Consider the following 22497-nt stretch of genomic DNA (forward strand, 5'->3'; position numbering starts at 1 on the left):
ATATAGATTCATCAGTATTAATAATTGAGACTGTTTCATAACCAGTTAAAGGCTCCTTGTAGTCGCTATAAAGTCAATATACCCATTGAACCCATTTAAAATCCCATTCGGCCCCATCACCTCTCCTATATAAGAGCAGCAGACTTTATAGTTGTTTAGCCTATTTATGTTGTTGTTTTGTGACTCTTTGTAGTCGTTATTCCTCTCTCTGAGGTTTCGTGTCTCTTTATATTTGCTCGGTGTCTTGTTGTGGTTGTTTTGCACCTTTTTAACAGTCATTGCGAGTTCCTTTTTGCCTCTTTGTGGTCATTTTGATTCTCTTCCTTGTTGCTACGTGACTCTTTGAAGGACATTTCGTCTGTGAAGGCCCTGACACTCTGGGCCTCTGGGCCTGTGCCAGTTAATCCATGATTGTTGCAAAGCTAAAAGCATGGTTGGTTTTCTTAGCTCCTGAAAAGCTGTGGCTACATGCTTTACAAATCAATGATGAAAATGTTCCTTGTTCATTTTTGTTTCTTTCAAAAGTATTGAGAGGTACCTCATATCACATTAAACAACCTCCCACTAAGATGACAATCGCAAAGTATGTGACAAAACAAATAGCCCTGAATATATTTCTTTGTTTGTGTGTGTGTGTGTGCTAAAGACCTTAAATTCATGCCTTTTAAAAGTCTAAGTTCCCCTCCAATCAGCCACCCACGTTGTGAGGTCCATAAATAACATGGTAGCGATACACACAATCATCGCTCATTTTAAAGTCAATGTGGAATAATAAGTAGCTGTCACAGTTGCTGTCCATTTGCAGTCTGGCTGCGCAGCCTCTCGAGTCCGGTTGTCGTTACTCCATCCATTATATTAATGTGCTGTGTGTGATTGAAGGACAAAACAGACAGAAACTGGTCCAAAGCTGTGGGGAGAGAAGAAAAATCTCCTTTTTCACTTTGCTGCAACATGTCCTCCACTTCTGTGAAAACTCTGAAACAGGAGGACTTTTGTGACCATCATGTCGTTTTCAATATCAGTGGAGCAGTTGGGAGTAGGGGGATGACAGACACAGCATATGGCCTTATTGTAACCTTGTCTGCCGCCTCCTGTAGCGCTCCCTCACTTGTTTTGAGTCCTGTAACAGGCCGACTGCCCATCGAGAAGCAGCAGAGCGAGTGTGCTGGGACACTTCGGCATGTGTGTCTGCTGAACTTTACTGCCACTGCAGATACAGTTTCCTGGTAGAATTTCTTCGAGCAGAGACAGTGAGAGAGAGAGAGAGAGCACACCGCTGAACACCTTACATAACTTGGTGGAAAAGATAGATGTAAAAGTGGTGCTTTGAAAAGGCGAAGCACCCCGTGTCTGTCAAAATTTCCTGTGCAAAATGGCTTTTAGTCACAGTGTGAATGCGTCTGGGCACTTGGGAACTTTCTATAGCCACCTGGACAGCACAAATGTGTAGTTTTGGAGGATGAGATGTGTTCGCACCACTGTATCTTGCTGTGTATTTCCACAAAGTGAAAATGAGAAGTTTCCTGAGAACACAGCGTTCTGTTTTGCAGTATTAAATATGGAAGTGAGCAGATGCTGTCTTCCCTGAAGTGTCCAGTGTCGCGCTGGTGATAATCCTCAGGGCTTCAGCACTGAGTGTGTGTGTGTGCGTGTGTGTGTGCAGCAGTGTCTTTCCCGTCCTCTCATGTATATTTTTGTGTTGTTTGCTTTTGGATTCCCCTCCGCCGTGCTTTTCATCCTTGAACAACACGTCAGTCAGGTGCTCTCTGAGGACTGGAGCGAGAGAGGAAGAGAGAGAGACGTGGGGACACCAAGAAAGAGTAAAAGAGAGACAGAGAAAAGGGGAGGAAGACAGGGGAAAAAGAGTTTTGAAAGACTTCTAACTTCCAAGCTGACTGTCATAGCTGTGCTTGCCAGAGGGGAGAGCACCTTTAAGCATACTGGATGAGTAACGATGTGGAGGGACTACAAAAGCAAAGTAATACATAATAAGCAGCGCTCGCTCTGCTCTGCTCCTCTGCCAGCTAACCTACATGAGATTGGTGTTGAGAGAAAATTTGGAAGTGCTTGAAAGGTCAGCAAAGGCCTCGTGTAAAAGGGGCTTCTCCTTTAACACTCTGCACACGCTGTAATAAGATTTAGAAAGCATGGACGCAGCTGTTAGATTGGGATGTCGGCCTTGACACGTAGATTTCCATAGAAATGAGGAACAAAAACAGACAATGTGGCCACAGAATCAAAACGTGACAAAATGTTTTACATACTGTAGGTAACCTGGGTTATTCTCGTGCAATAACTCACTTATTATCTGCTGCTTCAGGACATAAACCTGCTTCTTTTTGCCGCTGCATAAATCAACAAATGCATATCTCTCGGCTGTTTTTTTTGTTTGAAAAGTACAATAAAGCGATCATTGTTGAAATAGCTGAATCATTTCTTCTTCTTCAGCGCCACTCATCTTTTGACTGCATTCCCAGTGCTTTTTCACTCATTAGGCCTGAAAGGCATTTCTGCTGGCATTGATGATAAAAGAAAATCGAGAAATATGACTGTGTGATGTTGTATGAGTGCAGTGCATTGCCTGCTGTTTGAACACAATGCCCTGTGGTTTGTTTTGTAGCACCACCCAGAACTCAAACATTAGGGTGTTTGCGCCCGTATTGACAGACAGCCAGGCTTTGCAGAGTTACGCCAAAACCAACTGCCTGTATCCTTGCAGGGATGAAAGTCCAGCTCAGTTTGTCCTTGTACGTGTGCACAGCCAAGCAAGCAGGCGAATCATCCCTTTGTCGTAATTGATACTGGAGTTAAATATGACGCTCATCTCAACTTTGTTTAGTGCAGGTTAGGAGTCTGCAGCACAAATCATAACTCAGTAATTTGTGCTTGAACACAAGTGGAGAGAGTAATGGGTCCTCTGCACGCCTCCTCTTCTCAGCTCTCTCCTCCTTAGGATGCAGGACAGCTCCTTTGTAGTCACTTCATTATGTAGAAATGATAATTATGCCCCAGTGGAAGCTTCACCAAAATGTATTAGAGCCCTCAGTCACATCCACTGATAATCACATCGTGACTGTCATTTCCAAATTTTTAATTTTCAGGAAGTGTTTGAGCGAGGCACACAGACATTAGAAAGGACAAAAAAAATAAGCAAACGGAAATTCTCCTCAACCTTTTTCCCCCTGCCTCTCCCAAAACTGGAACTACTGCATCACGGTTGTGTGACTCCACCAACCAGCCAAGTTGCAGTTTACATCGAGTAGAATTCAAGCATTTTACAAGGTGCCAAAATAGGACAATGGGATTGTTTCATTTCAAATATTAAAATATTTTTGTTTTACATGAGTGATTGTGTAAATGAAACACCATATGTTGAATATTAAGCATTACTCAAATAGAACATTTAATTTCAGGCATATTCCTAACCTTGAACAGTTAAAATTAAGCATTTTCCAAACTTTAAAGACTTTTTAACAACCTTGAGGTTTGTTCAGACTCTTGTGACAGTAGACAACAGTATGGGTGTTGCTGTAAAGAAGCTACAAATTATTGAAAATGGAATGCTCCACACACATTTTCAACCTGATGTTTAATTGTTTTTGGCTTCATCTGCCACTGGTGAACTTTCATGGGGCACCGCCTCCAACGCTTTATCTTGTTCTCTTTTTACATACATGATTCTATCGCATTAGTGTGACATTTTGTCAGTGAATGAAATCTTGATTTATGGCCAAAAATGTATTTTGTGATGTCACAGTGACCTTGACCTTTGACCACCAAAATCTAACCAGTTCATCCTTGAGTCCACGTGGACATTTGTGCTAAATCTGAAGAATTTCCCTCCAGGCTTTCCTGAGATATCGCCACAAAAAGGAGACAGACGTCTGGATGGATGGTCAAATATACATATGAATAGACAAAAAACTGAAAAACACATCATCACACATTGCCGACGCGGAGGCCCAAAAAACTTGTTATTCTTCTTTAACCTCTTACACAATTTCCCTTAAACAGAAGAGGGGCAGAAATGAATCACTGAAGAAGATGTCGAGATGATTTTGCTTTGACATCATAGTTAAGTCAAATAAGAAGAGAACAAAGTACTCAGAGACACAATGAGACGTGACTGCACTCACATCCCAGTTCAGTCATAACAGTGCTCTCTGAACTCGAGGGTGCATTCCCCCAAAAAAGAGAAAACATTATGCATGACCATTAGATGATAATTGGGCACTTTATACTGCAGTAGCCTTTCAAGTGTGCTGCAGGGAGGAGCTGCAGACATGCTACAGGCCAAATTATCATTGCAAAGTCTGAAAAGCAGCAAAGTCAATGATGGATTAAACTCAGAATGAATTCACTGAGTGCTATTCATGCTGCACTTGAAATTACACTGCAGCTCACTGTTTACATTTCTAAAAACAGAAGCAAGGAGTCTTTCCATCTTACTAATTTCCTGTTTTATCTTTGACCGTGGCGTTGCCCTGCAGGAAGTGGAAAAAAACGACCCAGAAGCTGAATTGTTTGTCAGTCAGATAAATTTGTGTTTGCTTTCATGGCTTCCTAACAATACTGGGAGCAGGAGGAAAGGGATTTGGCTGACCAAATCCAGGTCAGACATAGTCAGATTACCCCTTGATCTGGCACGGAAAATTCCAACATCCAACATACTAATGGGAAGAAGCTCTTGCTTGATTGGGAGAGAGAAAAAAAGACAAGAAATGTATTCTTTTAAAAAAGTAAATTGTATTATATTTGTTGTGTTTGGATACAGAGACACAATAACAATCATATGTACATGAGTGAAAATAAAAACAATTCACATAGTAAAAATGCAACATGATAAGTATGCTTAGTTTGAGGGCTTTAGTAAAATAAGTGGGGCTGTTGCAGATGTTCCTGGTGATTTCTACTTAGTGTGTCATGGGTTTTAAACAGAGGGAGATTTAAACTTACCCTGAGATGTGGAGGGATTGGAGAAAATGGCACCCAAAGACAATTAAAGTCAACTGTTTTTGGGGACTTAGGATAAAGGATTTACTTCAAAGCCTCCCAAAATGATGCAGCGAGAGTCGAATGGGTCTAGCAAACGAGAATCAGGGAAGTCATCAAAGAACTAAACAGAATTTATAAAAAAGGGTCAAAACCACAACAGCCACCATCTTTGTCTTCATTATCACCGTGATCAGGCGTTTAATTATCAAGTGCATAGTGTTTTCTGAAATGTTCTCTGGGGGGAAAAAAGACTGCATTTTGAGGAACATCAGTCTTCGTTTCTTTGGCAGAGCTGCTGTGGATGAAGTTAAAGTTTCAGCAATCCTATCTGGAAAAGCACAGCGCTTATTACACGGCTCAATTTCCAATTCTCTCACAGGTACGCACACAAACACACACTCACACACAGAATACAAAATGAGGCCGCAGCACAAAACAATCTCCCAGACAGGCTCAGTGATACAAAAACACATAGACAAAAAGGGGAAGACAGCTATTATATGAGGTTCGGGAGGGATAGTAGTAACTATTCATATTCTCCTTTATAAGGAAGAAACACAACAACATCTCTCACTCCATTAAAAGGACTTGCATTGCGCAAACAGAGATGGTTATCTCCATCACTATACATGAGGCTGCTGTGTGGTGAAATGGAGTGGCTGCTCGACAGAGGCAGGCTCCAGGCCATTATACCACCTCAGAGTGGGGAGCTGTAATTGCAGTGGGAGAGTACAATCAGTTACTGTGTTTGTCTCTGCTCTAATCTCTATACCCTACCTGGCCCTCTTTTATAGACAGGGAATCGCAGGTTTTTCGTCCATCCTTTCATCTGACTGCTCATGGGGAGTCTTTTTAGTTCGATTCTGTCAGGATTCAAACCACAGTTTCAGTGCTTTTTAGATAAACCAGAGGCAACGCCGATAAATCTGAAACACAGCTGACCCTCGGCTCTAACATCTATTATGACAAGCAGCTCGACTGTGATTGCTCTTTATTCCTCTCTGACAAAATGCCAGAGCAACCTTTGAGCCACATTGTGCTGCTTCCCTGCTGCGATTTTGACATTTATGGACAAAGTTTTTCAGTTTTCTGATGAGCGTACAGCCAGCAGCACATTCAACACTACACAGCAAAACAGAATTCCTTCATGTTTATGGTTCCCCTATGACCTAAATACTTCATCTTTGTTGTGGCGGCCATAAAACAGACTATTAAAAAGCAAAAACTGGGTTTATAGGTGCCTCTGAAACAAAAGGCCTGGCCTCTCTACAAAGTGGAGTTCAGTGCATGATGGCGAAAGCTGTAAAATGCAGGCTAAGCAGGATTACTCTGCTGGGTTTCACATGGTTTCATTATTGCAGGAAAGTACAGTACAGCGCTTGTTCAGGATCGAGTGCAATACTACTTTTAGAAAAAACAAACACACAAAAAAAATCACTTCTTTATGTCCTTGGGTATTTGGAAAAGATGGAAATTCACTTTCTGTCCTCTCCTGGTGCTCCCCAAAAATGATTTTGGTCCATTAAAAGCTCCTCACAGAGATATGACTGAAGGCTTGTGCCTGATTCATGTCTTTTTGATTAAGTAAGAGAGCAAGCAAAGTGCCCTTGGAATGAAGACAAAAATATGTTTTTTTCAAGGCACAGTTGTCAAGGCTCCTATCCCTGAATATACTGATAAGAGCATGAAGTTTTTACATTCATTAAAAAAAAACAAAAAAAAAACAGCTGCTGGGTTTTGTTTACTGTGGAGGCTGGAGAAGAAACAGACTTTGGACTAACTAGCCGAGATCATTTCAGTGTTACAGTAACGGCTGAAAGGCACACATAAACACAAAGCTACAAATTAAAAATAAAAATGTTCATTATTGTCACCTTAAAAAAAAGGAATCTTGCAAGATGGTACATGAGGTGACTGGAGGTAAAAGGTGCCTGATGAGGAGGCCAGCAGAGGTCAGAGGTTCCCCTCGTCGAGCATCTTGTTGACCCCGTTACAGATCCTCTGCAGGTGAGTGCGGTAAACCTCCGAGGGCCCGTAGAGAGCCGCCAGGAAGTCACAGTCGGCAAAATGATTGAAGACGTGGTTTACTCGCGAGTGGCTCTTGGCTGTCAGGTGGCGTTTGATGGCCTGGTGCAGCAGCTCGCGGCAATCATTCAAAATGGCGCTCATGACGCGGCGGTCAAAGGTGAACTCAATCTGGTGGAAACTGACCGCCGTCATGGCCAGGGTGTGGACTTTCTTCCTGTGAGACGAGGAGAGACAAGAGAGGCTGTCAGTTCCTAATTCTGACTGGAGCAGCAGAAGGAAGTAAAAATAGAAACTGCTGTCTTGTGATTTTCTTCAGAAAAGTTTCACAACTCCCCTCTATCAGTTACAGTGTTGTCCTTCGCTGCGATGCATCTCCATGCTAATATAATCTCCATTCTCCATACTGTGCACTTGTGTCGGCTTCACATGCCTCCAAGCTGAGTTATTCTATTTTAGTGGAAAATATATAAACTGATGTAAAAGTCAATTTCCTTAATTTGCTTCCATCAGCACACAAAAAATGCACTTGAACTGCAGTTCTCTCCACTTGAAGAGCTCTCAACCAGAATCAGCTCATTGTTGTTTTCTCAAGGTTTGCCACCTTCTGACACACTATAACGGTATTTAAATATATGTAGGATGTGATAAAAGTTCCTGAATACATTTTCTTTGTGATTACAAGATCAGAAGGTTGAGGCTTCCCTCATGCTAGACACTGCACAGAAATGTTTTCCATCGAGAAGTAGTTCCAGTTTGTAACTTCCTTAAACCACATTTTGTCATTTTTATGGTTTGTGTACAGATAAAACAGACAAGATAAGCTTTGGTGTTGGGAGGCACATTTCTTAACGTTGGACAGCTGTTGCTTTCACGTTATTTTGAATCCCACAGCTTTTCATGTCAAGAAAATTTAAGCGCTAGGATTGGCCAGGCGTCCACTCCGTGCTGTCTGGCTGTCACACAGGGCGGTAAAGTGATTTAAGGTAATCGCTCCCTGGCTCTTACTCTGTACTTAACGCTCTGACATGAGTCGGTAGTCTATTGTAGTCTTGAAAGCATAAAAGCTTAACTCCCACTGTGGCTTCCCAGCATCACCGCTAAATCTTACACTGCAGTGCCCACACTCCATCTCTATTAGGACATAATCATCTATTGAGATATAAAAAATAAAAAAAAACATCGGGTGATTTGCATTATGGCAATTTTCGTGACGATTTACGACATTCTAAGTCATAGTTACTCAACTTGGTTTGCTCTAGAGCCACTTTTGTAAAACGAGGCCAGGGGCCAGTTAATGAACAAACATTAATAATTAGGGCTGCAAGACTTGGGGAAAAGATAATAAAATAGCATTTTTTCCCCCCCGACAATTTCGTTATGAATAATGATATTGGGGTTATTGATCATGTTTGATCATCGTTCTGATTTTCATTGAAATTAAAATTCATTAATTAAAATGAGCGTGGTGTAAGGATCTCTACCAATTAAAGACTTTTTCTTCAGTCTGTAGAAAACGATTTGTGGGCATCTCTGCAGAATTCACAATTCTTCATTCACGATGGGGTTTGATTTGCAAAACACTTATCTTGCATCTAACAAATTTGCGATGGAAGACTTAGCCATATGATCCGGCCTAATATTGTGCAGGGTGATATGGCTGTATTCAGTTTGAGGTTTCGGGTGAAAAGCTCTCAGACCTTGGTCTCAGTCTAAACCCAGGTCTCATCAGCTTCGTCATCTTGATGCTTTCAATGACTACCTCCAGGTTTAGTTCTCCAACCTCTCAGAATTACCATTCTGCTATCTCCGCTATCTTTTCTGCAGGGCACCATCGCTGCATCCTGTGCAAGTCGATCGTGATTGGTTTAAAGAAATACAAACAAGCTGGAGCATTTTCCCCTACAGCAAAATGATAATGGGTGCAGCCAGATCTTGCAAGACAGTAAGAGAGTTATCATTCTTCTCATCTAACTCGCATTTCCTGCATATCCCATAGCGTTAAAATATTCCTTGCTACCTACCTGAAGTTGTCCACCAGTATCAGCTCCTCGCCGTTGAACTGGTTGTTTCTGTAGAGCACTCCCAGCTTCACCACCATCTTGATCAAGTTCTTGATGATCTTTTGGGACTCTTTGCGGTTGCGGGTGTACTCCTTGGTGACGCGGTACAGTTCGTCCAGCACCTCGCTGCTGGTGTCATCGATGAAGAGGTTGGCCATGCTCTTGGTGGCCATCTTGCTCATCAGCTTTTTCTGAGCCTGCAGGGCTAAGCTCTTGGTGCTGAAGGAGTCCATGGTCAAACCTGGGTCAAGGTGAGAAAAAAAAATACAGTTTAGTTAAATGGTTATGCACCTAATGAGTGGATATCCTTTTCTTTTTCCAGGTGATGTGAAACAGTTTCTTAGATAGCAGTTCAGACGTTCTCTCCTCGAAGTGAAAACATAACACATTGACAGCCTGCAATGTTTGAGGTTATTGCAAATAACATCTACATTAACACTGTTTAAACTGCAGGGCCATGAACTGTCCCCTTTATCAGATAATGAGCCGTGGCAGCTGTCAAATTAGTCCCAGCAACCCTCTGGCTCGGAGCCTACAAGGTAGTTAGAGAAGAATGTGTCATTACGTGTGCAGCAGTAAAGTCAGACTCAGGTACAGCACGACCACGCCAGCCAGAGAAAACAATTGTGCATGAGTGTGTGAAGGTGAACAGGAGACACGACTTATTCACTGCACGCGTGTTGTTTGACTTGTGTATGATGTTGATTCTGAGTGCGTGTTTGTGTGCCGAAGCAGAGTGAAAGGCTGCCCCCACAATGGAGGCTCATGAATAGCGGGGGGTTACGGGGGCCGTCGGCTTTCACACCCCTCCAATCTCTCCCATCAAATGAGGCAGGTCCACAGCACGCCTCGTCATTTCAGCAGCCGCGTCTCAGTGCCTTCCGCGGGTCACTTCTCCAGGTTTGTACATAGAGTTTAAAAAATAATAATAAATCTATCTTTCTATTTTCCAGTACACTCCCTCTCTAACCTTTGTCGATCTCAAAAGGATAACCTTGGAACACGAGAGTAAACAGACAACAAAAAAAACATTTACCACAACTATCCTCCAGCTCCAGTGCAGGCAGTGAATGAGGATGAAGAGGAGGACAGGAGCTTAATGTTGATAAGACATGGCCACCCTTAAAAAATATTTTCTCAGAATTATGCAAAAAGAACTAAAAACGAATTAGTTTTATCATTAAACAACTCCCTAGACATAATTTTAGGAATCTTGAAAAGGGGCTGCAACTACCAATTATTTTCATTGCCACTGATTATAAAAAATGTCAAAAACCCTGTTACAGTTTTCCAGAGATCAAGGTAATGTCTTCAAATGTCTTGGTTTGTTCAACAACTAGTTTAAAACTCAAAAGATATTTTGATATTTTAAATTATTTAAAAATGACACAAAAAAAGAAAAAAAAAACAGCTAAACCTTCCTGAAGCTTGTACCAGAGAATGTTTCGCATTTTTGCTTTATAATTGACCTTTTGACACTTATTATCAATTTTAATTGACTAATAGGTAATGATGGTAATAAAACATCTCCTTCACTACAGAGCTGCAATGTCTTTATAATTAATACTCGTAAAATTATAAAGCAAGGCCAATGAACAGACAGTAAACAAACACCCCCACATACACATAAATATTTCTTAATAAGACACAGTTTGGACAACATACACAGCTGGAGATCTCATGTTTCAAACAGTAGAACATCCATAACTTCTATGAACAGAGGATGATTATACATGGATATTTCTGAGGCATGTAATGCATAGCCCCTGCTGATTGGGTCTCTCTGTATCAAGAGGTTAAAAATAAATAAATAAATAAATTCATAAATATAACGAGAGAGCAATCAAAGTCGATACAGTCTGGCAGGACAAAACACTACAGATTTACATAAATATGTATTCTGATCTACCATATTATGAGGAGGTATTGCACCTCATGTTTTAGACTAAGGTGAAAAGTTCGGATTCTTTTGGAGGAAAAACTTGACTATTTCCATTATCCACTAACCTGCCAATTACTTTCTTAATTAAGTGGCATGTTGTTTTGAACCTGAAATGTAAAAAAATAAGTGAAAGATATGAGTGTCAGTTTCCTCGATGCCAAGGTGACATCTACAAATGTCTTTTGTGAGACTAACAATCCAAAACACCAGAACATAAAGTTTATTATGAGGTAACAACAGAAAAAAATCTTCACATTAGAGAACCTACATAAGAGATTAATTGGAGCATTTACTTTTAAAATGACTCAAACAATTAACAAAACAGTTGCAGCTTAATTTTCTGCCGACTGACTGATCAGTTAACAAACTAATCATTTCTGCTCTATGGACACGACATGCTTATGTTCCGTATACTGTAGTGTTTTTGTATCAGTACCAAGACTCAAGTGTTGAATAAACAGCAGTATAAAAACATTTTAAATAAACAATACCAGGCCCCATTGTGTTGCCTCTCAGGAATCAAGGAAATATTCATGCAATTAACTAACCCATTTCTTCACCTCAGGGGGAAAAACAGTCAGATGTTATTTACTTAATATCTCCCTGTCACTGACATGCTAAATGTAGCCTAATTGGTGTGTGAAAATAATTATATTTAAGCAAATTCATATCACAATAGGGGTCTAATCTCCTCCACATGGAAGTAACCCTAAAGCTCAACTAAAAATCTGCATGATTGGCAAATTGCCTTTCCACGTGCTGGAGAATAATAAAAATCCAAAGCAGGAGTTTTTCTATTAGTGCAGCAGACAAAATGAACGGTGACACATCCCTGCTGGGTGACTTGTGATTTTTATTGTTGGTACTAGAAGGCAGTGCGTCTACGTGCTACAGTGTGTGACTTTCATTCCCCTCGCTAGCTCTCTCTCTCTGCAATGCCTCTCCAAGAATATCAATAAGACTCCTTGGAGAGAGTGTCAGCAGGATGCTTCCCAGGGAGGAGACACATGAGGAGAGGGAGAGCAAAGACAGAGGCGGAGAGATGGAAGGGAAAAGGGGGCGGGGGTGTGTTATATATCAATCCTGAAACATTGGGGGAAATGTAGGTGTTGAATGAGAGGTCATTTATATACGGTCTCTTGCTGAATCTAGTTTTACTCCCTCTCTCTTTGCAGGTGCTGGACTTTTAATCGGGCCTCTGGCTGTGCTGATCAAGGATCACTGGCAGATCCCCATCGACCGTTTCACCAGGATTGTAACTCTAAACTTGCCAGGCTGCACTTGTTACAGAAAATCCTGCTCTGATGCAATGTGTGTGAAATGGATAACAAGGAGAAAGACACTAATGATGAAGCTGAAAAGCCCCTCACCACCCCCCAAAAAAAGAAACTTGAGAGCTGTGTACCTATGCAAGCAGCGATTGAAAACAATCACTTAGTCCTGCTGTCACCCTCTAATCACGACGGTGAGCCTCAAGAGGACGATCGCTTATCGCAACACTTAGAGTACTTATGCATTTACCTCCCTCTCTTCCTTTCTGCGCCCTTGCTGATGGACGTTTAAGAGTTTAGAAAAGTGCGGCTGGATAATGGGCACATTAAGAAAAGTAACCTCTTTGTCAGATTGGAGGGTTGTTTCATATTGCTCATTAAATTCCACTCAGGTCGGGGAGAGAGCCAATCACAACTCTGTGTAGCCTGCTGACGAACGACAGAAAAAGAATGAGAAAGGGAGGAGTGTTTGTCTTTCATACCCGTGAATACAAACACTTCTGGCACTTGGGAATGTCTGTCTGAGGTTTCACTCAAAGATGAAGAGTGACATAACAGACCCCTGGCGCTCTTATCTTTAGGATGGAGGGAGATCCTCACTCCTCACTTTCCCCTTCCATTTCCCCTGAATGAGAAAACTAAAGGCCTCATGAAAAAAGCTCCTCAGGGGAAAAGTGCTTGGAGTGATGAAAACGGTTTTAGATCAAGGAATCTTTTTTTTTTGGTGACTTTGCAGCACAAGAGTGGTTAGTGCCAGATCTAAATGGCCTGTGAAGTCCGGTGCCCAGGGGACAGCCTGGCCAACACTGACACAGCGCCTTCATAGTATTTATAGAGGCAAAAATCTTAAAGGATTTAAGGCTGAACGAGACATGACAGCAGAATAAACTGTGGAGTGTTGTTGCAAAAATATACAAGCCACAGCCATCGCTGCCTGCAGGAATCACACAAACAAACATCTGCATGTATGCATACACATTACTGATAGGTCTGGTGCGAGCAGCTGAAAATGAAATGAAAAACAAAGACAGATTGCAGCAGCTATCAACTCCCCAGCATAATTATAGCAGTTAGACAAGCTACAAAATCATCAACTCACAAAGAACAAGCCTGCACACTCACAAAGACATGCAGGCGAGAGCTAAGCAAACATGACTCATGGAAATGAAACCGGACCCTACACACAGTGTTGGGTGGATGTCTCGTGACAGTGAGGGATTCTGGGTAATGCACTCAGGGACGTTCACACCCTCCAGCAGGTGCAGACAGCCTTGTCTGAAGGATCAGAGGTAAAAAAAAAAAAAAAGAAAAAAGAGGCTGTGATGATGAAGAAATAACCCCAACTGTCCTCTTTCTAGTCCTTGGAGGATTATTGAAGCTGGGTCAGGTGAAGCTGCATAGGCCCTTTATTATCTGCCTTTAATTTGCTTTGCCTCTTTGAGTTTCAGGGCAGGTAAAGCTGATGTCTGCATTGGGGACATTTCAGCCAACACCTCTTCCCAATTCATTTGGGGGGAAGGGGAATAAGTGGGATGACAACTCCTACTGGCTGTCGTGTTCATTTAGCGTTGTCACAGTGTGGCCGTTGTGCAGACCTTTGAGACTGACACAGTGAACAAGGGCTGTAAAGAACGACTTCTACATCTTGGTGCTTCAACTTTGAAAGACTCTTTAACTTATTTGAGCCTCCAGGAGTTGGCTGCGTTATGATTATTAGGGCCTCAACTGCGCCAAATGTCAGATTTCCAAAGGGTGTTATCAACTAGTCCAGAGCAAATGCCTCTAAATAGACCTACAGTCAGTCATAGCAGCAAAGTGTATGATGTAGCCCTAAGTGACACATTAAAGTTGGGGCAGCTTGCCTTGTTTTCATGCAGGAAAGAAATGCTGGTCTTGTCGCAACCTTATTCAACTAAAGCTAAACAGTCACTATAATTCTATCAAACCCGCCCTATTAAACAAATGGTTGTGATTAGCCAATCCAGTGCCAGGATGGTTGGAAATATGTCTGAATGGGAGAGGGACCACACACATCTGTCAGAACAAATAAAACTGTAAATACTGGATCCTTTAATCCTGAACAATCCAAAAAGCAAAGAAATACTTTGGCTGAAGTGCTCATACCGAAACTAAAAGTTGGCATTAGGGGTCTAGAGAAGACATTGCTTCTTTTAATGTGGTCATAATAGAAATGAATCATTGTTTAATCCTTTAAAATGGAAGAAAGATGTGTTAAAAAAAAATGTTCCACATAATTTCAAATCACCCAAGAAGACTTCAAATCGCTTGTTTGGTTGTGGATATACAAATTATAAGGATATAAAACAGAGGACAGACAAAAACAGTGAATGTTTGACTGAACTAGCTGCAGTATTTGTCGCCTGTGTTGACTCATTGACCAATTAATACAACTCATAAGTAAATATCTGCATTAAGCACATAAAAATTCCATGACATGACCATTTTGTTGCATTTTGGCTGCTCATATTTAGAGTAAATCCAACACGATGTAAGCATGGCATTGGTTTACCAAACTGGGGTATTGAGCAGCATCCAGCATGCAGCCTCTGGATCCACTGCACTCACTTGTCAGTCAAACCATACTGAGGTGTGACAGGTGAGAAAAAGCCAGAAATTGGATACACCTGTAGCTCCCGCCCACTCTAACGCATGCCACCGTGCCTCATGAGGAAGAAGAGGCCACAGAACCCAAAATACCACCGCTCTAATACCTGCTGCCAATCTAGACAGCTTGGTGGGTGCTGATAACAGCCAGTATAAAGAGGAAAACCATAAAGGACGTGTTTCTACACTGCTTGGCCACCTCAAGTTGCTAAAAAAGCTTTGGCAGAGATAGCAGAACTTTTCCATGACACTTCGCCTCACAAGTGATTGGTTGATGGCAGCAGAAAATGTCACGACTTTCATATTCTTCAGGGATGAGTAGTCACATGGATTGGGGGCACTGTGACCCTGACAGAGACGACTCCATCAGCAGAGGAAATCTACACTGCTATAGGATGGAAACGATCACCGAGAGGAGCTCTGTATTAGTATGGATTTACTGCTCTCCAACTTTCTGAACAGACATAAATCACAGCACATCATGACTCACCGAACAAAACAACCTATAATCTGCCCTCAGCTTAATGTGTGTCCATGAATACCTCTCTGATGTGACAGTGGCTCTTTTTCTCTGTTGTGTACTTAACATATCACATCAACAATCAGAAGCTATGGTCATATTCTAGAGTTTTTAGTCCTCACATTTATAAAAGCTTGTCTTGGTGATCAAGAGGTCCAAGACAGATAGCGTGTGAGGAGAGCATCCCCAGTTTGAGTCCAGTCAGTGACCTTTACCATATGCCATCCCCCCCTCCAGCCCTCCCCAACTCCTCTGCCCTGCTGTTTCCTGCTGCTGTCGAATGTTCAATATATGTAAAATACCAAAAAAAATGCCTAAAACTAGTAATAAATCCAAATAAATAATATAACTAGCACAAACATAATCAATTTAAGCCTGCAGCTAAAATTTTTATTCCTTATTTATTATCTGTTGATTTCCTTAGAATTAAATCGCTTCATTGTTTGGTCTATAAAATAGTGAAAAGCCAAATTTAAATTACTTGTTTGTCCCAAACCCAAAGACATGCTGTTCAAAGAAAATTAAAAAACCAGCAAATATTCATATGTCTGAGCATTTTTGCCTAAAAAAAAAATTCAGCTGATTGTCTCAGTTCCGATTTAATTAAAAGAACAGCTTGAAGGCTGTTTTTCTCGCATGCCTCCACGGGCCTCTTATCGGAGCAATGGTTCAAATGATAATCAGTTCACGGTCACTTTATGAGTAACTATTAATTGACGATTAAAATATGGAGTTACTGATCACTTTCCTGTCAATTAACTATCATTTCAGCTCCAACACAAGGAACTATTCAATCAACACCTCTCATGATAGACATGATAAGCACCATAAAGGTAGTATTTATTGCAGGGATGTTGAAGAGGGTTGGATGATTTTTTTGTGTACACTCTCTGAACATTTGTATTTGCTTTGCTGCCTTTTGGTAGAACTCCCACGAGCAAAGGGTGAATAAAAAACAGCAAACGTGTGAAGTCTATAGAGCCATGCATTACCCCATCTACTCCTAAACTAGTTTAAATAAAAGCCTCACAACACTTCACAAAATAACAAGAAAACTGTGAAACCCTGGGAGAAAGTTTGAAAAAAACAAAACAATCCTCTTGATCATGACCAAAAGTATTACGGATGTCATTAAAACTAATTCTTATCAGAATCACAAAACTTCTTTCTCCACAGATTCTCCCCAGCTGTATGATATAATCTGTCTCCACTTTGAGAAACAATAGACAATCCTGGTTGTTATATAAGGTACATCCGTGCTTTGTGTTCAGAGAGGACAAGTAACCACTCAAATGAGCTGTGCTACCACTCCACTGTTAGGGAATCAACAGCAGGATTCAGGACAAGTGAACGCTGCAATATCATCTTTCATCAACTTTTGTAGTGTTTGTCTCACTCTTCTCTTGAGATGTTGCATAACAGAGGAGGTGCTGACTGCTGATAAGAGAGCCGGAGCTGTGTATTAACAATTGTATATGGCAGGCGTGTGTGTGTCTGCGTAATGGCCTCTTTGTACACACACACACACACTCATCTGGTTCAGCAGCTCTGACATGAGAGCCGTAATTACATCCAAACAGATGCACATATGTGAACATACATGCTCTGGAATAAAATGGATAATAGGTTATGTGCTGTCACATCCTCATCCTCCCACACAGCCATCATCTGTGCAGATCTTTTGAGAAAGGAGGCAATCAGTGCCTTTCGCTCAGACACTATGCCCCATCCTAGCCTTTCTTAAGAGTTTTCTCAGATCTGCCAGAGCCTGCTGAACAATTAATAATTAACACATCGGCATATAATGGATCGGGGATTAATAATTCAGCCTGCCGATTTGGACTAAAATAGACCGGAGGCTAAGAGGAGTCTGCTGCAGTGCAACAGGTCGGGGCAGAGATGAGGGACGGGGGATAAAGGCTGGACTGCCCACACATACAGTAAGAGGCAGTGACTGTGAGCTGATGGCGTTAATTTAGGAACATCAGTCAGTGTTACGCATGTATAATCAGGCTGGGAATACAGTAGCTGCTGCGCTGCCCGAGGGCCAACACAACACTCACTGACAACATTTGTTCTAGCATTAAAATTCAGAAGCGGGAAGTTGTTTTATGGTTACAAATGAGCTGATTTGGAAAGGAAAAAGAAAAATTAATTAAAGCGAAGTCCACTATCACATGGCTTCACTTTAACCGCCTAGTCCAAGTTTGAATGACATTTGTTTGGAATATAATTAGCATCCTAATGTACGTAAAGCAAGTCACGGTCAGGGTGCTAACTGGTGCTTCGGTTGTGACTGATGTCTGGGCCTTTGACATCTTAATTAAGGCCACCATAAGAGCAGGGCATATTATGAGTAATTTCCTTCACCTCAAGAGAGCATAATTTGTTAACGTGGTACGTCAATGGAGTGGCAAATACCAGAGGGCTTGGCTGTAAGAACAGCAGGGATGGAGATCAGTGAAAACAGAGGGGGACCAATATGAGAGGACATGACTGTGACTAATAGATGACTCAAGTGGGATCTCAGGCGAGTCTGGTCCATTGGCAGACATCGCCGTCCCTCACTCGCTCCATTTCAAACAATGCCATGATATCTGCAGGTCATGCGGCTCTGCTCTTTCAGACAAGGCCACATGCTTTGAGTGTTTCAGGTTTCCAGGGAAACTGGAGGCCACCTGCGTGCTGGGCTGAACTTTGCAGCCTAGTAAAAGCAGGTCAAACACCTCTCCCGTCTGAGAGTTACCATGGATTCTCCTCAGCAGGAGCAACAGTGTTTCTAGCATTTCACTGCAATTTCAAGCTCTGTCTTTAAAAGCACTGCATGGGGGGATGTCTGGCAACGTGACTGTATTGTCCTATTCTAAAAGACACTCGGAGGAGGGGATCTGCACAGATACAGTTACACTGAAATATACATAGACCAGGCTCACCACCATTTGCTTAATCCTGCTATTGACTGGCAATTATCGTATATCATTATTATTATTTCTTGTCTTTCAGAATCACATTGTGCTGAAACAATATTAAAGCTGTTGTGAAGCACAAAGCTATGATTAATGATGAAAAGCAAATACTCATTAAAACCACTCATGGATGAAATCTAAAACAAAGGGACTTTAATTGTACTTCTATTGTGCTGTATTTCATTTTCTTTATATGTTTATTCCTTCCAAGGCAATGGACATCAATTTGATTATTTTAGAGCTGTAACTAATGATTATTTTCATTATTGATTATCATATTAATTAACAGATTCATATTTTATATAACAAAATGTCACAAAATACAAAGAAAATGCCCACCATGATTCTGTAATGCTTAAGTTGCAGCCCAAAACCCAAATATAATCAATTTACAAATAAGATAGTTCTTCTTTTAAAGGGTGAACATGCCTCAGTGTTTGGAAACCACTGCTTAAACCAAAAAATGTCAGAAAATAGTGTAAAAATGCAATTTCCAAGAGCCCAAGAAGACACCTTCAAACTGCCAATTATCTAATCAACAGTTATATGCAAAGCACGAGAATCCTTTCAACAGAGAAGCAGGAACTAGGAAAGGTTTGGCATTTTTGCTTGAAAAATTATTTAATCAAAATAATTGCTACATTTGGTTTATTTTACAGGTTATTTCGACTTCATCTGACTGATATAATTGTACAGAACATGTTGAAATAAGGCCCTGCAGTTAATCTGTGATAATGATTTTGGCCTTGCCTCAGCTCACCGGTTGTCAGCTATTGCTACCAACAACAAAGACACAAAAGACGCCTGAGCAACTAAAACAGAGAAGGTTGAAAAACGCTAGATCATTTCACCACTGACACAGCTAATGCAAGGAGAGAGGCAACTCCATGTCCTGATCCAAGGCCATAATTCATTTGACATGTCTGTTGAGGCTGTGCATGATAATGTGTGCTGCTACCTGCCAGAGCCCCAACTGCACAGTGAAGCTATTCATCCACAATCAGACCTTGTTCTGGAGCGAAGCTTTACAATGTAAACACAGCAATGTGTTACAAAACATATCAGTGTTTGCAAAACATATGTCTTCACCCTTTTCAGTCTCGGCCTGGAAACGCTGTGGATTACACCGGAACTACAAAGAGGCTTAATAGGTGTTTCACCCAGCAGGGATGAAAGCATTTTCTTTATCTCTTTTTTCCCTTGTTCCTCCACATTCAGAAAAACTATTTTGTGGGATGGTAAACCATGTACACTCACCATGAATGTAAAATATAACATTTTTGCAACATTTTCATTTGGCCACGTTATATACATATTCTATGTACGGTATGGTGCAGATTGTCTTTCTACGGAACAATGGAGAAATTAGTATGCCAACCAAAGCATGTGAAAATTTTTAAAAAGTAGTTTCTTCTATAATTCAGCAAACTAGGTAGAAAATCTGACAATATTCTTCAATCCAAATTCACAGAAGTACCTCTAAGAGCATTGTAAAACCAGAGTCATATTCCTTGTACTTGGCCAATAAAGCCGATTCTGATTCTTGATTAATTCATGAACTGAGTGACAAAGTCCCTTATTTTGTCTTCTAATAATATGCATGGTATTTGCTCATAAATGACATTCTGTTGGGGTCATCACTAAGTTCCCAGGGTCCTAGATCTCCAGATATAAACCAACTTTGATAGAGATTGGCATGGGCTAGCTTTGCAGTCGAAATTGCAAAAGAACAAAGGGATATAAACTTTTTAAATGTGAGAGACATCAAAGCCAGGAAAACTGTCTTGCCCACAAATATGAAGGTAGGGTCTATATCACCAAAACACTATAAAATGAAACTCTCAATACTTTCTATTGCCATACTGGAAAAAAACTGCAGCTGACCTGCAATATTTACATAATTTTGACAAAGTATGGAAACATACTTTGTCAGGAACTGCCTGAAAACAAATATAGTGGTATGAGATGACGGTAACAGGATAAAATATTCTGACCATATCCCTAAGTGTAGGTATTAAAATAGTATAACATGATAAGATTTTGTAGGTGGATGACATCAACATGAGACATAATTGACCCATTTAAACACATATTGAACATTTGACAAAGGGATAAACTTTGAGAACATAAAATCCTTTGAAAGGTCAAATTAAGAGGATATTGATGTGGGGAACATAGTACCATGTGAACCTAGATATGCTCCTATTTTTGTTTCTTTCAATAAGTTAGCCTGGTCAAAACTGTCAGCCAATGCACTCTGACACTGTCAATCACATTAGATTACTTATAAATCACTGGAATTTTGTGATCTGCACCCTGAAACGAGCTCACATTTATTTTGGTCTTTTGAATTCACATAAAACTCTGGAAGGACATTGCCCCAATATTTTTACTGGTTTTACTTTGCATTATAAAAATGTCATATTTGGCTGTTTTGATCACAAAAAGAAGGATGATGATGCATATTTTCTTATAAATTTAATTTCACCACATACACAAATGTAAGTTTTCAAGTAAAAAACCAAATGTCTTTTTGTTGAAGTCTGAGTTTGAACAGTATATCTAAACTCTCTCCTGTCTACAAAACATGTAATCTTGCGTCTGTTTATTTGATTATTTATTTATTTATTTGTGTTTCATTCTTTTCCATTTAATTATCCTTCTATTTTATTTTTTAAACATGATTTACTTCTATATTATTTTTTGCATTGTTTATCTTTCTGTAACTCGTTTCTTCCTCTTTGTAACTGTGCATTGTTTTGCTGTTTGATACAAATAAAAAAAATTAGTGGAATTACTAACATAATGACGTTAACTTAGTAAGTTGAAGCCATTTCTGTTGTTGCTGCTAGCTTAATTGTGAAAATGCTATATTTGAATCACGTCCTAACTGATAAGCTTGACCGTTACTTCCGGTAACTTCGTGGTAAAATGCAGCCTGTCAAATATAAACAAGTTACCTAACAAACAAAACTGAGGCTTATTAAGTTTATATGAGTCCTCTGACCGTGAAAAAGCAGCTCCACGCTGACAAGTGGACATTTTAACGGCCTAATAACTCGGGTGTGATCTGACCACAGGCCTGTGGTAATAGGTGACCGTTATTGTTTGTTTATGGGATGTTTCATTAAAAAGATGAGCGGTGGGGTCAGCGGCGACATGCACTCACCTTCCTTCCTTCCTTTCTTTCTTTCTTTTTCTTTCTCTCCCTCACCTCAGCGGGACTCAGGAGTGGTCAGCCGACAAGATGACAAGTTAATCTGAACTCAAATCTCTCAAGTCTTCATCCTGGCAGCGCAGGGAGAAAAGTGTCTTCACAGCATGTTTGTGTTTGTTCGCTTGTTTAGTTGGAGCTCCGCGGTAAAAGAAGCTCGTCCTCTCCTCCTCGCAGCTGCTCCTTCTTATGTGTATCAGGCACAGATGTGTAAATTATTGAAAGACTGTTTTCTTCTTTCGGTTGCTGTGAGATCGGTTACAAGAGTTAGTTGTAACCCGAGTACTCCTCCTCCTAGTGAAAAAAAAGTTTCAAACTTGAGGGGGACCTGGAAATCAACAGATTGATGTCGGATTGGGCCAATGGAAGAGCAACAAGGGGGAGTGGAGCAGCCCAATCAGGCCGACAGAGAGCACCATTTACAGCCAGAACATTCCCTGCCCCCATCGGGGTTTCCAGTAATTATCCTTGTCCAGTCCCCAGTCCCAAGGCTGAAAAGTTCCCAGAGGAAATGGTGTAAAGGGAACAATGAGCAGGAACTGTGGGCAGTTTTTTTCTGTCGTGATCTAAATGATATACTGCCCTGTTAAGTTACACATTAATGTCCTTATTTTCTTCTTAAAACACGTTTCTTTTAGAGTGCACAGTGGTATAACATTTAATTAGTAATGAGAACACACACACACACACACACACACACACACAAATATATTTTGTCAGCGGATGTTTTTAGGATACAGGAAGTTTGTCATCTGTATAATGAGGAAACAGGAATTCCCGAGGTCAAAATAGCTGTCTTGCATTGTTATTTCAACGCTGAGGTAATGTAGTATTGATATCACCACTGTGAGTTTGAGCCCCATATTGCCAGAAGCC

General features: G+C 40.8%; 1 protein-coding gene across 1 annotated transcript; it reads right to left on the reverse strand.

The window, feature by feature from the left end:
• Positions 1-4726: 4726 nt before the first annotated feature.
• On the reverse strand, positions 4727-22264 carry tnfaip8l1 (tumor necrosis factor, alpha-induced protein 8-like 1). Its single transcript, XM_059341756.1, has 3 exons — positions 21577-22264; positions 9045-9324; positions 4727-7237 (listed from the first exon to the last, which is right to left on the reverse strand). The coding sequence occupies exons 2-3, from the start codon at positions 9314-9316 to the stop codon at positions 6949-6951; spliced, it is 561 nt and encodes a 186-aa protein (XP_059197739.1). The 5' UTR covers positions 9317-9324; positions 21577-22264; the 3' UTR covers positions 4727-6948.
• Positions 22265-22497: the final 233 nt, after the last annotated feature.

Source organism: Centropristis striata, chromosome 9, assembly GCF_030273125.1.
Source record: "Centropristis striata isolate RG_2023a ecotype Rhode Island chromosome 9, C.striata_1.0, whole genome shotgun sequence".
NCBI lineage: Eukaryota > Metazoa > Chordata > Actinopteri > Perciformes > Serranidae > Centropristis > Centropristis striata.

Excerpts from the sequence above, each read along its gene's own strand:
- tnfaip8l1 (XM_059341756.1), bottom strand. The coding sequence starts at position 9,316 with ATGGACTCCTTCAGCACCAAGAGCTTAGCCCTGCAGGCTCAGAAAAAG. Across the intron at positions 7,238-9,044 it reads ATACTGGTGGACAACTTCAG|GAAGAAAGTCCACACCCTGG; the intron begins GTAGGTAGCAAG and ends CTCGTCTCACAG.